At 43.9% G+C, this 18,208-nt stretch overlaps 1 protein-coding gene across 1 annotated transcript in view; it reads left to right on the top strand.

Moving 5' to 3' along the window:
- The window catches only part of TENM4 (teneurin transmembrane protein 4), a 223,589-nt gene that overhangs the window by 183,746 nt on the left and 21,635 nt on the right, over window positions 1-18,208 (top strand). The window contains exon 20 of the mRNA XM_008566153.1: window positions 4,944-5,821. Coding sequence (XP_008564375.1) covers window positions 4,944-5,821 — 878 coding nt within the window. The remainder of the gene's footprint in view (window positions 1-4,943; window positions 5,822-18,208) is intronic.

The following is an 18,208-nucleotide window of genomic DNA, read 5'->3' as shown; positions in this document are numbered from 1 at the left end:
ACTGGCTTAGTGACTTTAGGCAGGTTTCCGAAGTCTTTTGAGTCTTGTTTTTTCTATTTGTAAAATGGAAAGAATTTACTTCGGCCTGGCAGGTTTGCCTTGAGAATACATGAAGCAATGTATGCAAGGCTCCGGCACTGCTTGGCACTTCAGAGGTGAGAAATAAGCAGAAGTTCTAGAATCCACTTTCACGAAGGAGGTGACATTTGCCAGGTTTTGAAGATCGAATAGGGGTTTGCTGGACAGCTAGAAAGAAAAGGAGTCACTTCATGCAAAGGAGACAGCATGTGCAAAGGCCCTAGGATGTTAATGAGCCTGGTACATTCAAAGAACGTTGGAAAATTAAATGCCAGAGCATCAGGTGCTTGAAAGAAAGTGGCAGGAGTTGAAACAGGAAGCACGGTTTGGGGCCAGTTAGGGAAGGACCTTGCCATACCACGCCAGAGTTTGGACCTTAGCAGGTGGACTCCGGGAACCTAGTATAGAACCAAGGGAGACACAAGCGACTAGCCATCCAGCATGTCCTTAGTACATCCTATGCAAGGGGTGTATCCTTTACTGCTAGGTCCTTTGGCAGGGTCTGGCCTGTGCCAAATCCATAAACATCATCTTGCCAACATTACCAAAACTTGAGAAATGAGAAGTCTTGAATTACATCAAATTGTGAATTGATTTCAGCTCCAGCAACACTTAGCTTTTTAAACCTCCTCCCTTCTAGGGTAGCCAGCACATATAGGCCCTTTGCCCTGTGGCACCTGCTCCCAGTTTCACTGGTCATGCCTCTATCACTGATACGTATCACTGAGCCTCTTCTCAAAGCACCACAGCTGCTGCTGGCGGTCCTAGCACCCATGTCGCACCCCTGTCGAATGCTGGTACGGTTTCCCTCTGTGCCAACTAATGTGATTGTTATGCTCCAGGATGGAATCTGTTCTCTGCGGCTCGTCTTTGCAATTTGGCAGGCTTCCCCTTGCTGGCTGGAGAGCTCCCTGCTCCAATCTGTGAGCAAGCTTGAATTACCCATCAGGAAGCTGCCACAGTGTAAGGAGGTGCACACAAGTATTTTCAATTCTCAAAATGGGCTCTCAACCAGCCAGCACAGGGTGCCGAAAATTTTCAATCCACACATAGGAAAACTGTTCAACTTTAGATAGAGATACTGCCAAGCAGTCAGATCAAAAGCTTGGAAGACAACGGGCATATAGTGGAGAGGGAAAAAAAAACAAACCCACATTTAGATTCAGAAATCCTGGACTGAAATCTCTGGATACCCCGGCGCTCACTACCTTCATCTAAATCTAAGCAAGGGACTTTTATTTACCACACTCGCTGACAGGCATATATTTTTACACACACACATGGGCAGGAGGTACTGCTTTTGTTCTCAGAGCATCTTCTGTTACAAACACCTGGCTACTTTGCTGTGCCATGGGGAGCAGGGAAGTAAGCCAGAGAGAGGACACAGCTCCGAGGCAAGAGTGTAGAGGGAAGAACTGGGGAACGGGGGCCAGTGCCTCAGGGAGGAGACAAAGACCAGGCCCAAAAAGAAACTAGAGGAAGGCACAGAATAGAGAAGGAGAGAAGATGTCGCAGCCTGTTGAAAACGGGAGATTAGTCGTCAGGTCAGCAGGGTGTGTCCACCACAGACAGAATATAACTCTATAACTCTGTTGTCAGGGGCCAAAATGAGAACTTACTATGTGCCAGCTTCTCTGTTAGAAATGGGGATACAGAGATGAGTGTGACTTCTCTTTTCTTATTTGTCATGATAATCCCATGGTGTAGATACTGTCCACACCATTTTATAGATGAGGAAACTCAGGCGTGGTGAAAGAAAATGCATTTATAAATGCAGAGCCCTGTAGTAAGTTCCATCAGAGATGTGGAAATCAGGTTTTTAATGAAATCACATACACAAATTGCCTAACACGGTGCCTGGCAGCTAGTAATGGGATGTAAATATGAGTTTCCTTTGTAATCTACAAAGAACTTCCTTGTCCACAGTCTCATTTGATCCTCACATCTAACCTACATAACATTTATTTCTCCCTTCCACATGAGGCAAGAGAAGTTCAATGTTTAAGAAGCTTGAGTGAGAAAACACATCTAGTAACTGTGGGACTGGAGTAGGAAGTGACCAGTCCCTTGCTCACTCTGTGCCGTTCACTGGCCCTTCATTCGTTCATTCTTTGGCAATCTATTTTTGCAAGCAAATCACTGCAACGAGGTAGTCAGCTCAAAGTGCTTTAATAAAAGCACAGAATGCTCCGGAGGACAGGGAGAGGGAGCGTCACTCCACACGAGGACCTCAGAATGTGGGAGCTGGAGGGCCTCAGAAGTTATAAAGTCTCATCTCTCCAATTTGGTGATGGGAAATTAAGCCTCGGCCTGATCATCACTAATGCAGAAGTGACATCAGGGAGGCTTAGGTAGTTGGTCTGCCCCGCTGTCACCATGCAGGCAGCATGACAGAGTGAGGACCGACTCGAGGAGCAGTGCCCCTCCTGCTCTCCCAGGCACCTCTGCGCACATGGCACTAGGGGAGCACGTAGGAAAGCACTTGCTGTTTATTTTCTCCTTTCTTTCCTCTCCCCTCTCCCTCTACTGGCTTTCTCTCTCCCCTCCCACCCATCCATGGAGAGCCATCTTTTCATCATAATGACAGGCAGGAAGGTCTCTGCAAGTAGGTCCCAAAGGTGCCACAGGACTAGAGGGCATAAAATATTTAGCGACCAGTGTTGACAAGAAATGGGTTTTAGGAAATTGAAAATTCCCCTGTCACTTTAGAGCAAACTGTGTTCTTGATGCGGCGGAAAGCTGCCAGGATGCTGTGCTTCAGAGAGCACTGGGGAGTAGGGCAGCCCCCCGGCCAGCAGCTCTGGCGAGCCTGCAGGCTCCCTTGCTCTGTGGGGACAGAGGGATGGGGCTGAGAGGGAGGGAACAAGAAGACTCAGGAAGCAGGACCTGAGCACCTTGCTCTGAAGAACTGAAAGAGGGTCTAACCCATCCTGAGAATGGCCCTGAGCTGAAGGGGACAGAATGGACGACTCATGTCCTATGTATATAATTTGTTGGGTTTCTCTTTACATTGGTAAACTATCATACATACACTGTAGAAAATAGTAAAAGAAACAAAGAAGAACATTAAAATCACCTTTAATCCCACTATGGTTAACATTTTGATATATAGCCCTCAAGCTTTTAATCTCTCTAGCCATAATCTTATTGGTATAACACCGTGCTCACAGTTCTGTAACCTGTACTTTCTACTTAATGCATAGCAAACATTTTCCATGTCATTAAATATCAATCCAGAACATCACTTTTAATGACTACAGACAGTATTCTACCTTATGGGGAAACTAAATTTATGACAATTTATTTAACCAATTCTTGGTTGTTGGGCATTTGAGTTGGTTCCATTTTATCACCATTATTAAAAATAGCTATGGTAAGCACTCATGTAGACAATAGTGTACAAGAGCACATTCCCGGAAGAGAAACTTCTTATCTAAAGGTACCAACTTGTTTATTAAGCCCCAAATTGGATTGAATGTCAAGTGTGTTGGGGGCTCAGGAACCCTAAGGCAATGAGTCTTTAGGTGAGATACCAGAATTAGCAGGAAGAAACACCAGTCAGCACTTCCAGTCCACGTCAACGTGGCTGGACCTCTTAGGCACACAATTGGCAAAGGGCAGCCCTTAGTGCCAGCACCTCCCAGTGTGATACTGCCTACGCTCCAGCCTCCATGTCCACTGAAAAAAACATTCCTCATCTCAGACCCTGCCAGCTGCAATCCCCTGGGTTTGAAAGGTTCACTGTGATCCCTGCAAGTTTCCCAGCCTGGCCCACAGGAGGCTCAGCATGAGGCCCAGAACCTCTGAACCCCTGGTTCCCATTGCCAGCTTCATTAATCCCTTCCAGGAGGACCTGTTCTCTGAGCTCCTAGAAACCATTATGTACAGCAGGGCTTCATAAACTTCAGTGTGCACAGAAATTGCCAGGGGACTCTGCTTAAATGCAGATACTGATTCAGTAGGTTTGTGGTGAGGCCTGTCACTCTGCATTTCTGACAAGCTCCCAGGGGATGCCGATGCTGATGGTCTGATTATCACACTTGAAGGAGCGAGGATCCAGGTGTGACTCCTAGCCCCACATTAGAACACCCAGGAAGCTTTTTGAAATAATGCCAATGCCCCAGCCCCATACCCACTAATCTGATGTAACTGACCCAGGGTGGGATTTGAGCACCAGTGTTTTCTAAAATCTCCACAGATAATTTGACTGTGGGGCCAGGATCAACTTAGATAAATTTGATTTGAGAATCACTGTCCTAGAACTGTGTCAGACAGAGGCCATGGTTATTTTGTCTTTATTCCCCAGCGCCTAGCAATGTATTAATCCATGAACTCAAAGAATTGAGAAATCATCTTTCATACATGTATCATATCAATCATTCACGAATGTCTCTCCTCAGCCTCCAGACTGCATCCGCCTTCCCCTCTGAATCCCATAGCACCACCTACCCTTGTTTGAGCACTGATTGTAGGTCCAGCACTCTGCACTATTGTCATTTCTGTTTTCCAGGTGGATATTGAGGTTCAGAGAGGCAAAGGAACTTGCCCAAGGTCACAAGGGGTGGAGCCAGGATCTGAACCCAGGCCTGTCTGACTCCAAAGTTTAGCCTCTTGCCTACTATTCTATTGTTGTTGTTGTTATCTCTTTCTTTATGTTTTCTTAGTCTAGTGGAGACCCTCAGATGTCTCAGTGTAAACAATCTCATGGTTTCACTCTGATTAGGGGGCTTGACAGACTGCATGAGGATCAGGCTAGACCGTACATAAAGGCGCACTTTGGACACTCTTATGGGCTACATGGGGTGTGGGGTGATTAGTAGTGGGCATCTTGCCAGTCTTTTGAGTGTTGGTGTCTCCATTGTCAGGTTCGGCTCGAGTGGCCCACAGACTTAGCCATCAACCCAATGGACAACTCTCTCTATGTCCTGGACAACAATGTGGTCCTGCAAATCTCCGAAAACCACCAGGTGCGCATTGTCGCTGGGAGGCCCATGCACTGCCAGGTCCCTGGCATCGACCACTTCCTGCTGAGCAAGGTGGCCATCCACGCAACCCTGGAGTCAGCCACCGCTTTGGCTGTTTCACACAATGGGGTCCTATATATTGCTGAGACTGATGAGAAAAAGATTAATCGCATCAGGCAGGTCACCACTAGCGGAGAGATTTCACTAGTTGCTGGGGCCCCCAGTGGCTGTGACTGTAAAAATGATGCCAACTGTGACTGTTTCTCTGGAGATGATGGTTATGCCAAGGATGCAAAGCTGAATACCCCATCTTCCTTGGCTGTATGTGCTGATGGGGAGCTCTACGTGGCCGACCTTGGGAATATCAGAATTCGGTTTATCCGAAAGAACAAGCCTTTCCTCAACACCCAGAATATGTATGAGCTGTCCTCACCAATCGACCAGGAGCTCTACCTGTTTGATACCAGTGGCAAGCATTTGTACACCCAGAGCCTGCCCACAGGAGACTACCTATACAACTTCACCTACACTGGGGACGGCGATGTCACTCTCATCACAGACAACAACGGCAACATGGTAAATGTCCGCCGAGACTCTACTGGGATGCCCCTCTGGCTGGTAGTCCCAGATGGCCAGGTATACTGGGTGACCATGGGCACCAACAGTGCACTCAAAAGTGTGACCACACAAGGACATGAGTTGGCCATGATGACATACCATGGCAACTCTGGCCTTCTGGCAACCAAAAGCAATGAAAATGGATGGACAACATTTTATGAGTAAGTATCATTTGATGGTTTTGTTTTATTAGGTGCATTATAGGATTAGAAGTGAATTGATAGAATGTTAATTTTGGGATGTCTTTCATTTTAATTCAGGATTTGGGATGTAAATCTTTGCCTATAATATCTTCTGTGTGGTCATGTTCCTAATTTCTCCCAGGAAGGAAATAGTGTAGCAGAGGAGGCCTGAGCTTTGGAGTCAGAGGAGGTGGGCTTCAATCCCAGCTCTACCATTAACTTAATCTCTTTAGGCCTCAGTTTCCACATCTGTAAACTGAATACAGTGGATACCTGCCCAGCCTTTCACAGGGAGATGATTTAGATGAAATGTACTTGATAAAGTGCTAGCGTGTTCTTATAACCACTCTCCAGAAATTTGGCAAAGGGAAAAGGAACAGTTCCATGTGGATGAATTTTCCACATAATTGAAGATCACATCTCCACAAACATTTTTTTCACTTTAACCAATTCAGATGGAACTCCCTTTTTTTGTTTGTTTTTCAGCATGTAATCTAATGCTTTCCTTTTTTTTTTTTAACTTTTTACTATGAAAAGTTTAATACGTATACAATAAATCTGGCTACAGCCATCAACAATTCACAGCCATGAGATGGAACTTCTTATGAAGAACCTTACATACCTTTCTTCTCAAACACATTATACACACATAATGAAACCTTTCTTCTTATGAGTAGGAGTCACTCATAAGGAACAACAGCCATTCATATTATGCTGTACTGTGAAGACATCTTCCAGGAAGTGGAGAAATGAGGACACAGAACCCTTCACCCCTGCCTGAAGTGATTTAGACTGTTCTTTTATTAGCACCCGTATCTAATGGGTAGAGCTTCCCTGTCTCTCCTTCAGAGTACACAATCATGTCACTATTTGTTGACTGATTATATGACTGCATAGGCCCACGTCAAGTAGCTCACTTCCCTGCTCTTCACCCAGTATGGGACTTCTTAAGTGGCGTGGTCAGACAGCCAGAAGTTCAGCTGATTACATTCCTAGCCAAAATTAAGTATATAGACAGACAGACAGACAGACAGACAGACAGACAGATAGATACCTCTATTCCTCTATGAGATATTTTAATGAATGGACTTTGAAACATCTCTTTTTCTCCTTAGATGTTTTTTTAAGCTTCTTTTTAAGCTTTTAGCCATGGTCCAGACAACTGAAACTGCTAAATGTGTCACACTTAGACAAGTATGCAGGAGATGGGGAAGGCACCAACCTTGTTGAGTATCAGCTGTGGGCCAGGAACTACATCATTGCACTTAATCCTCACAATAGCTCTGGAGGATAGGTGATATTATCCATGTTACAGAAGGAGAAACTGAGGCTGAGGAGAGGCTCATTTGCCCACTGTTGTATAGTGAGAACATGGCAGAACAGGGATCACAACCCGAGTCTGTCTGACACAAGAGCTCATACTCTTTCAGCTGTGCCCTGCTGCCCTCCCACCTCCTCGATTAAGTTTGTTAATCCCAAATGAACCTGAATTCTAGAATCCTCAATTTTTTTCAAGCTTGAGCAAGCACTGGTTTCTTACAATCCTAAAATCCAAAGGAAAATTGATCTGTGATGGATTTTTAAATATAATTTGTACAAAAAAGTCACAACAACTTGTATAAAGTTTGCTGGCTAAATTCCTGTCTCCAAACAAGGACCTTGTTAATAATAAAGAAAATACAAAGATCCAGGGAAACAGCAATTACCTTGATTAACTCATTGAAATGGAAATATGCTAAATAATTCAATTTTCCCCATTGCCCAGTGGAAATGTCTTATACATTATTTAGCCAGTACAGGGGTTTCTTTGTCAGAGCAAGTCTGTGCACTCAATTAGTTCTCAAGGTCATTTCCTCACATCCCAAACTGAATGCTTGCACATCATTGCAACAGTTACTCTCCACCCCCCTGAAATCTAAAACTGTTTCCTACACCTCTACCAGGAAGGATCCTTCCCTGTCTTTCCTTGATGAAATATACAGCCATAGGCCATGTTTTTGAAGAAGGGAAAGTTATTACAATCACGTTTTATGAAATGGCATCTGAATCCACTTCATAACAGTACTCAGAAGGAGTGTTGATCCTTGGTGACATAAACCAGAGTAGAAGATAAAATCCCTAAAATAGAAAGAAAGAGAGAGAAAGAAACAAACAAACAACAATCACAATAATATGTTGAACTTTTAGAAGGAGAGAACAGAACTGTAGTTACTAGAGGTGGAAAGGGGGAGGAGGAGAGGAGAGAGAGGGGGTTTAATGAGAAATTGGTTAACAGACACAAAGAATGATTACATATTGTAATCATTTTTGATGAATAAGCTAACTATCCTGATTAGACCATCACACATTTTACACAACTACTGATAGTCAACTTTGTACCCCACTAAAATGTATAATCAATTATGCTTCAATAGAAAACAAATTGAGGGGAAAAAAAGGGAAACTCACTTTTTTTGAGGTCCTACTATGTGCCAGGCTCTTTCCCACTTAATCTTCACAGCAAGACTAAGGCAGAGAGAGATTAGGTAACTAGCCTAAAAACACACAGTGTGTGTATATACCAGAGCCATGTTCTTTCAACTGCACTGGCTAGGTTCACGTATGTTCTTTGTGACTTATCTGCATAATAGGCATTAAAATAGCATCTATTTCAAAGGGATAGCCTGAGGTTCTAAATTTCAATGAAAAAAAAAATTTCAATGAGATTAAATATGGAAAGCTCAATGTCTGACTCATCCTAATACTCAAATGATTGCTGCTGTTGTTATTATTTCAAGCAATATTAGTGGCAGTACCAGTAATTGCAGAATGTTGTTTAAGCATGAACTGTATTACCCAGGAGTAGTTGCAAGTAAACTAATCAAAGGAGCAGACAACAGTTTTAATTGAGGTAAGGAGGAATCTGAGGTCAGGTGAGAAGAGGAAAATCAAGTGTCAAGTTTGAGATCAAGATATGAACTAGGAAAGCATTCAGGTCCCTGAGAATATCCAAAATGGGCTGGAAAATGGTTCTCAGAGTGAGCCAAAGCAAAATGATTCTGTGAGACTGAGAGCGAGGTGCAGATAGCACTTCTCACTGATGTTCGCCACGTGACTCGGGCAGGCTGGCGGGCTTCCACATCAGGCCTCAACCAGACAGAAATAATCCCTGCCCTACCCCATTTCTGGGCCATTATGAGGATCAAAAAACTAAATAAAATACTGAAAATGAAAATACTTTGCAAACTACGAAGTTCTCTAGAAGTTAAGGGTGTGGTGTTATTTATCATTGCAGTATTTCTTAAGCATTTGGACAGATTTTGCCCATGAATCGTTGCTCTAGTGGATTTTCTACTATTAGCTCCATGAAGCAGCTTAGTGGATTCCAATCCAAATGTTCTAATATAAAAAAAAAAAAAAAAAAAAATCAGCCCAGGCTTGCCTGTGACATGGGCTATTACTGAAACAAGTTTTAAGTTGGCTTTATCGATCCTCTTAACAGATTAAATAATACATCTAACATAAACATCACGTAGCTCAGAGCACCTTAACTTAAAGAGTCCGCAGTTCTGGGGAATCGAAGTTACTTTCCTTCCCTCAGCCCACAGGTCAGCTGGAAGGAAACCTCAAAGGAGTCTATAATGCAGTCTTCATCTGCAGTGTGTGGCATCATTACTTTCTGACTTGGCTCCTGGTCAGATGATATTTGGTGACTAGAAAAGAGGTCTGATGAGCAGGAGGCAGATCCAAAATTGACTTGCTCGGTGGGCATGAGCCACCAGCTTCCCTAAGTTTCACAGGGCAAGTATCTCTGGCTTCTGCCCTGTGACAGCTCCTTTTATAATTATGCTCACTGTAACTACTGTGAGACCCTTACTAATTTATCTCTGTATCAAGCTTAGGGCTTGAAACTTAGCAGGTAGGTGCTCAGTAAATATTTTATGAATGAAATGTAAACTCAGCAGGGAAGGGAGATAAGAGAAAAAAAACATGCTGTAGTGAGAAGAATGCTGGCCTCAAACCCCAGCTGCAACACTGTCGGCGCTCCCGGCAGGACACGGAGCTCAACTCACATGGTTCCAATGAAGAGACTTGGCTTCCGGTTTTTGCTTGGGGATATAAGAGCTGGAGATAGAGTCACTCCCAACCTTACAGTGAAAATGAGCCAGATGAAAGGCGAATTCATAAGTTTTCCTTGAACTCCTTCCTCTGAAGTCATGGGGCAACCAACTGACCCATATCCAAGGAGAGACAGACTTCTGCAGAAAGAGACAGATATAAGCACTAGCTTACCTGGGGTAGACACAACCAGACACTGGGAAGAAGAGTTCAGCCAGGGTGGTCAGCAAATGGGTAAAGTCTAAGTGTGTACTGGCAAGAGAGTGTGAAGCCATTTGAGGCTACAGAAATTGGGGGAGTTCATACCCTCTTCAGGATTTTTTCCACAAACCCCACCAAGAATTTTCCCACAAAAAAGAGTGGAAAAAGGTTGAAGAAAGTGTCTCTTTTGGTAGACCTGGGGGAGGAGCACCCACACCCTCCTCACCTTTTCTCCCAGAAGGAACAAAAGCCTTAATCTGTGAAGAAAAGGGCAGCTAGCACTGTCCTACTTAGCCACTAGTGAAAACCCACTCAGCTGACTGAGAGAAGAAAATGGAAAAAAAAAAAGAAACAACAAAAGAAAAACCTACTGCTGGGAGCAGAGCAGGAATATGTGGTGAGTCCAGCACTACAGACTGAAAAGAGGCAGGAGCACTGAAGAGGCCACACTCCCGAGGCTCAGGGACACGTTGGTACCTAAACTGAGACTACAAAGCTCAAATCAACAACGAAGAGCAGAGTATGCTGGGAGAGGGATAAAAAAGGGGCAAGAGTATGGATGCAGCACAGAAGGAGGCCCTAAAGCTGAGGGCGGAGTAGACACTGAGGGAAAAAACACCCTCCGGCAAACCAGTTGCACGCCCTAAACATAGGAATTGCTAGAGGAATTTAAATCCTATGATGCACTGAGTTAACCATAGAAACAACATACTTCAAAGCCAGCCCAAATCCTGACTAAATTAACTCAAACCCCCTCACTAAAGTCCCAGCAGAAGGAAACTCATACCCATTTCCAGGCATAAGCCTGTTCTCTCAGTCTCTGCTGGGCTCCATAGGATACCACACTTGCAACTGAACGTGCAGAAGGGCAAGAGAAAGCAGCACATTCCCAAGAGACAGAGGAATCATCAGAACCACATTCAGATATGACACAGATGTTCAAACTATCTCTCAGGGAATTTAAAATAACTGTAATTATAATAAAGGCTGTAATGGAAAAGGTGAACATGTGCAAGATCAGATGGATCATTTCAGCAGAGAGAGGGAAACAAAAGAAAGAATTGAATGGAAATGCTAGAAACAGAAAACACATTTGTAGAGGTGAAGAACGCTTCTGATGGGCCCATCACCCTGGTGACACAGCTTGACACAGCCGAGGAGAGAAGGTGGGTGAACAGAAATTACTCACACAAACACAAAGAGAAAAGAGTGAAAAAATCCTGAACAGGGCATTCAAGAGCTATGGGACAATATCAAATGGTCTAATATACATGTAATTGGAATTCTAAGAGAAGAGAGAAAAATCAGGGCAGAAGAAATATTTGAGGAAATAATGGTCAAGAATTATCCATAATTAATAATGGACACCAAACCACACATCCAAAAAGCTCAGAAAACACCAGACAGAATACACACACACACACACACACACACACACACACTTCTAGGCATATAATATTCAAACTGCTGAATACAAAAGAAAAAGAATCATCTTGAAAGCAGCCAGAAAAAAAGGCATTTTATAAGAGGAACATAGATAAGAATTACAGCAGACTTCTCATCAGGAACCATGCAAGCTAGAAGACAGAGATGCTGAAAGAAAAAAACTAAAACAAAAAACTGTCCACCCAGATATTATACTCAGCAAAAATGTCTTTCAAGTGGAGACGTGTTATAGAGGTATAGGCAGGGATAAGAGTACCAAGAAAGGGTGCCGAGGCACCCAGGCACTCAGTGAACAGCCACCACCAGCCCTGGAGCCGAAGGGCAAGGTGGGGAGGAGCAGGATATTGTTACTGAAGCCCAGTGGGAGCTGTAACCGTGAACACGGAGCCACCTGGTAGAAGCTGTCAGCATGGATGGATGCAGCCACTATGAGAGAGATGGCATTGAAGGAGAGAAGTAAGGAAAAGCTTCTCCTCCTGACCTCCAGTCTCTTGTCATTGACTTAACCCAACCAGAAGCAAGGCAGCAAGGGTGCCCCAGGGATTCAGCCTCTCTGGGCACAGAGAAGGGCAGAGAATGGATCTGAGTGGGAAAGAGAATAACCAGCACAGAATAGGACTGGCTGTGTGACGTGTTAGATGTAAGTGGCAGAGCCAGGATTCATTCCCAGATCTACCTGAATCCTAAGCACCAGAAGCCTCAAGTAAAACCTCCATGAGAGTTGAGACCCCCAGTGGTAGGGTGGGCAAGATCTTGGGAATGCTCAAGGCTAGAATTCATTGTTGGGACCTAATTTTACAGGAAATGGGCAGCAAGTACAAGTTTTTACTACAGAAGCCAAAAAAATGCCCTGTCTCTGATACGGTTTCAGAGTAGCTAATGATGTGGCGATGCCATCTATCACAGTGACCTGAGGCCAAGGGAACTATTGGTGTGCATGGACTGTGGACTCTAACTACTCACTGATGTTACAGTGTCCAGTTCCCTTGGTTGATGATGGTGTTATTTGAAACCATCATAGATGAAAGTCAGAAAAATCAAATCTTTATTTTCCAACCAAGAAGTTAAGATCAGCAAAAGTTTAGTATCAGAGAGGCAATTTGGCATTTTCCTCACCAGCTGCACGTAGTAAGTGGTTTGAGATCAAGTGTGAAGCAGAAAGCCTTGCAGTGTGTGTGAAGATACCCTTTAGCGGCCCGCTTCTGAGAGCCAAGTTCACAGCAAGTGTATGAATCTTTTATGTGTTTTCTTTCACTGTGCTCCAAGGATGCTTTGGAAAAATGAAGTGAAGAGAAGTCAGTGGAAGGAAATAATGAAAAGCCAATCATCAGGCCATCTCTATCATACCCCCAAATTGGGGCTCGGCATTGCTGTGAAGTCAATTGCACAGGTAGCAAAGCATCTTGAAGAAAAAACTCAGTCTTCTTGACCCACTTGAGACTTCCAGACACAATTGTTCTTTAACAGTGATGAACACAAAGGTTTTGATTTGAAACTGCATCCTTTTTATGGGAAGCTTGATGAAAGAACTCATGCTTTAAAGTCAGACGGACCTGACTTTGAATCTGTATTCCTCTACTAGCTGTGTGATCTTAGGAAAGTTACTTATCCTCTCTGAGCCTCATCTTCACCATTTGTGAAATGATAATAATAATGTCTGCCTCAAAAGATGATTATGAGCATGGTGCTTGATATCTAAAATGTACCCTGTGAATATTCGTGAGATTTCCCTTCCTCGTATGGAGATTAGGAGGTGAAATGGACGAAGTTCTTATTTGCTCTCAGTCCATGTCTTGAAAAATTGACAATAATATTTACTCTTTACTTATGTATTTATTCATTCATTCATTCAGTAAATATGTACTGAGTACCTTCTACATGCTGGTTACTCCTCTAAGGCACTGAATACAGACAGGGTTCCTGTCCTCATGGAGATTATATTCTAGTAGGAGGAGACATATAAACAGGTAAATAAATAAACATGATAATAAGTATAATGAAGACAATACAAGAAGATAATGTGGTACAGATGGGGGGACCTACCATTTTAGACATGGTGGTCAGGGAAGACCTCACTGAAGTGATGACAGTGAATGAACCATGAATAGTGAAAGGAACTGGCCATACCAACACTGGAGGGAAGAGCGTTCCCTGCAGAGGGAACAGCGCGTGTGAGCACCCCCAGCATGGATTGAGCTTGGCATGTTTGGGGAGCAGGAGCAGATGCAGTGAAATGCAGGAAGTACAGAGGAATAAGACTCAAGGTGAAATCAGAAAGAGAGGCATGAAGGAGTCAGGTCATTCTCCCAATCTTCACTCACATTATTGTGCATCTACTGCATGCCAGGCACTCTAAGTTCTGGGGCTGCAGCAGTGACCAAATGAAGTCCCTGCCCTCAGGGAGTTGACTTCCCAGTGAGGGAGTCTCCTGGGGTCCTGAAAACCCTAATAAGAAGTTTGCGTTTCATTGTAAATATGTTACCTCTTTTGGTCTTCATGAGATAAGTAAAAAAGTACTTCAAAAAGTTCATGGAAAAATAGGCTTAGAAGATAATGTGAATCTTTCCATGAACTCTTTGGGGCACCCTCATATTATTATTCTCATCTGTAGAGGGGGAAAGGGAGGCTCACCAAGGTTATGTTATATAACCTGCCTGAAGGAATATCATTTGTGGTGGGGACTTGACGGTTAGTGGGAAAACTGAATGAGTGCCTGTCCTCTGAGATCACGTTGCTGGCAAGTATAGAGTCTGGATGCTAAGCCTAGACCATCTGGCTCCAAAGACCTTCCCATACTAACCATTCCTTCCAGTCCTCTTGGTTAGAAAGAAAGCAAGCCAGTGCTTTGTGCGTTCTCATAATTAAAGCTATAACTGACATAACGAAGCCATTGTCCAGAAGTCACCTAATCATGGGGCCAGGGCTTGAGATGGCCACTTGGAGTCCAGAGAGTGCAGAGAACTGCCCCTTCTGGGTCCTACACCTTGTTGGAGCAGCTCTGGAGCAGAGTAGAAAAGGTTCTGCTGAGGCGGCCCACAGGGCAGAGGTGTCAGTGTCCAGAGATGGGCAGCTCCAGTTCTTCCCATGCAGAGTGAAAAAGAACAGTGTTCTGATGGGATAATCACGGGTATTGATCAAGTAGCAGAGAAATCCAGTGACATTTCTCAAGGTCTAGAAGGCTGTAAAATGAATGAATAGGAGACAAGAAAATTTTATAAATTGGTTCTTCTATCTGATGTTCATTTAATTAAGACATTCAGTCCTTCTAATAGAAGATGTGAGGAGTAGAAATTACTGGTTTTTTGACCATTTCGTATAAAAAGAAAACCAGATCTTGAAGCCATGGGGCCTTTTCATTGTATCTCCTTCAGGCTCAATTTAATTATGCATTACAGGCTACCTTCAATAATAATTACAATTGTCAGCCTTTATCCAAAGCCTCTTTCTGTCTTGGAGACTAAAACTCTAGGAAGATGTCTAGGGAGATTGCTAAAGTATCATTTATCTAGAGCGGTTGTTTCCATGTCTGTGCATTCAGCAGATGTTTATCATGACCTACTGTGTGCCTGGCTTCTGTCAAGTCCTACAGGAGGTAGCATGTGAATGAATCATGGAATAGGAAAGAGGCTTTGCACATCCAAGCCTACATTCATTTGTTTAGCCAACATTCCCTGCCTGTCTTCTCTATGCCAGTCCTAGTGCTGGTGACACAGAGATGGACCAAGAGCCAGTCTTCCAGGGTCACATTGCTGGCAGGTGGCAGAATCCAGGTGGTGTAAATGCACATGCTCAGCCTGGTGATCTGACTCCGGACCTGTCCTGACTTGTCCTGACCTCAAGCACTCAGCGTCCAAAGAGAGAGACCACCTGTCCATCAGCCTTACAATACAGGGGAGGCATTCTAGGATAGAGTTGTGCACAGAGTATCCCTGGGAGAAGGGACAGAAGAGACCAGGGAGGGCTTTTTGAAATGACACTTGAGCAAGGCTTTGTTAGAATTGGTACTGAAGTGACATCTGATCCCCAATTAATCTCTATCAATTCATATCTGTAAGACTCCAAAACTGCTTTTTAAGTGTTTTGCATGGTATAATAAGACATTTTTTACATGGTTAGTTCAGGAGATTTGATAGTCTGAGTAAGTAGCCTTATTAATAGGGTGTGTACTGGGATAACAGGTATCCAAAGAATCAGGCTAGAGCAGCATCCCCACCCCACGAGACTGTTGCACTGAAATGGATCTTCCTGTCAATTTAAAAGATGACTCAGGATCCAACAGGACTCAGCCTGATCATGAACAGATACAGTAAAGATAACCAGGCAGAACCAGTTTCTGAGGTTTTGATTTTTAGCTCAAAAACTTAGGGTGCCCTAGTAATATTTTGCTCAGAAGGCCTGGGGCTTGTCACCAGCAACTTGCCCTGTAAGTGAGGCCTTATAAATGCTGGTAATTTAAAAGGTCCACTTCCCCAAGGTGGCCATATTCATGAGCTCCTGCTCATGGCTTTACTCGCGTTGTCACAGCACTCTTCTGACTATGAAAATAATTCATGTTTATTATAGAAAATCATGGAAATATGAAACTTATATAAATAAGCAACTGTATCACCTGTAATTCTACCTCCCAGAGATAACCACTGTAAACATTTTTGTGAATTTCCTTCCTGTTCAAATTTCCAGCAGCCATAAGTTAAAAAGAACACCAGCCTCTCAGAGTTGAAGGGAGCAGAGCTCTGAGAGAGTTTCCAGATGAAAGAGGCCTTAAGACAAACACCTCAGACCTTTACCCCAAGACTTGCCTTCCTTCCTAGCAGCCATCTCTCAGCACTGCTCCTTCCTGCAGCTCTGAGGGGACCTCTGCTCCTGTGGCCCCACAGGCCAGACTAACCTCTTCCTAGAAGAACCTGACTCAGTACTAAGGATAAGAAAGGAGAAATCGTGATATGAAACAGTTTGCCAACGCCCCCTAACTGCCTAAAGGAGAGCCCCGATACAGCCTGACAGCCTTGCCCCACCATGCCCAGGCCTAGGAGGCATAGCAGAGACCACTGTGTTGCCAGCCATACTGGAAAGGGCTTCTGTTCCTCTTCTGCAGGCCTCAGCAATAGATTCAACTTTCCCAAAGCCCCTTGGCTCCTCCCCCAGAATTGGTATTAGGCCAAGAACTGGGGTGATTCATTCAAGAGGCCTTTACCAATGGCTCCTCTGCAGCAGAGTGTGCCAGGGACTGTTATGTGCAGTGTAGAGGCTGTGATCTGTGGCAGGCACAGGTACAGAAGGAGGTAGCAAATGGCAGAATCTGTGGCGCAGCACCCAAATCAGATCTTGGCAGAAAATTGCTCAGCGGAGGCCTGCCTAGTCTCACCTACCAAGTCTCACCTGAAACCGTAAAAGCTACAAACTCAGGAGTCCCAGCAAGAAGCTAGGCCCAGCTGAAAGAATCACAGGAAGAGCCAGGACGGAGCTGAACTACCTGACTTTTCATTTTGCTATTGTTAAAACTCTCTCAGGGACCCAGCTTTACCCCAGAAGTAAAAGCAAAGTAGTAAAAAACAAGTCCAGTCGGGAGACCCAGAGTACATGGGGGAGACATACAACTGAACCCATTGCTGAACCTCACCTTGCACGTGAGCAGAAGTCAGCAATATTGACAAGTGGAGGAAGAACTTTTTCTCCATTCACACCTAAGTGCAAAAAGGCTTTTTAAGCCTGCCTTTTTACACTTCAGCCTCCCTTAATTAAAAACAATAATTAAAATATTCATAGCTCACTTCTGCCATCTCCCAGCCACATCTGCAGCAGGGAGAGGGGCATGAGATGGATACTTGCAAATGGATGGTACAGAAATGTTCATCAAAGACAGAAAGGCAGGTGGCAGTTTGGAAACGAATAGGTCTGAGTTTGAATTTTTATTCTACCACACTTATTAGCTGGTGACTTGAGCAGGTGACTTCACTTTTCTGAGCCTCCTCCAAAAAGGAAATAATATGATTATATAACCTTTAGACTAGGATTAAATGAAAATGTATTAAATGATGATTAATAAAAGAATGTGTGAAAAGCATCTAGCACCATACCTAGAACATTGGAGGTATTCCATAATGGTAGGTATTTCTTTTATTATTATTAGGAGAATGGTAAAGAGAATTAAGATTCAATTATGATGCTTCAGAAAGACCATACCAGAGCAAAGCTGTGGGTTCTGACAGTTGCAGATCCATAGATGCTTAGTGCCATATGTGAATTCTAGATAGGAAGGAGTTACAAGAGCCCATCTGTCTATCCTGAGTCCTAGTTTGAACTCAGAGCCCCCTTTCCCCAGGGTCTGTAGTGTCCTAAGAAACCCCTGGGTAATGGTTTCTGGCTCTAGTGTTTTTCAGGAAAAACCTGTATAAGCAGCACATGGAGGTTTTGCAGAGGTTTTTCAAGCATTAACATTGACTACATCACTTCTGGGGAGACTCCCAGCTCTAAGATTCTGGGCCAGCCTCTCATCAGGGTCACTGTCATCTTACCCCTTCACAAGTGAATTCTAATTTATAGCTACAGGGCACTTCACATGTTTCTCACAGTAATCCTGTGTAGTAGGCAGGTCAAGGGTCTCAACATCATTGTTTGGAT

The sequence above is a fragment of the Galeopterus variegatus genome, unplaced genomic scaffold (assembly GCF_000696425.1).
Source record: "Galeopterus variegatus unplaced genomic scaffold, G_variegatus-3.0.2 Scaffold15, whole genome shotgun sequence".
Taxonomy (NCBI): Eukaryota; Metazoa; Chordata; class Mammalia; order Dermoptera; family Cynocephalidae; genus Galeopterus; species Galeopterus variegatus.
The sequence above is the reverse complement of the archived record's forward strand: the minus strand, read 5'-3'. Positions and strand labels throughout refer to the sequence as shown.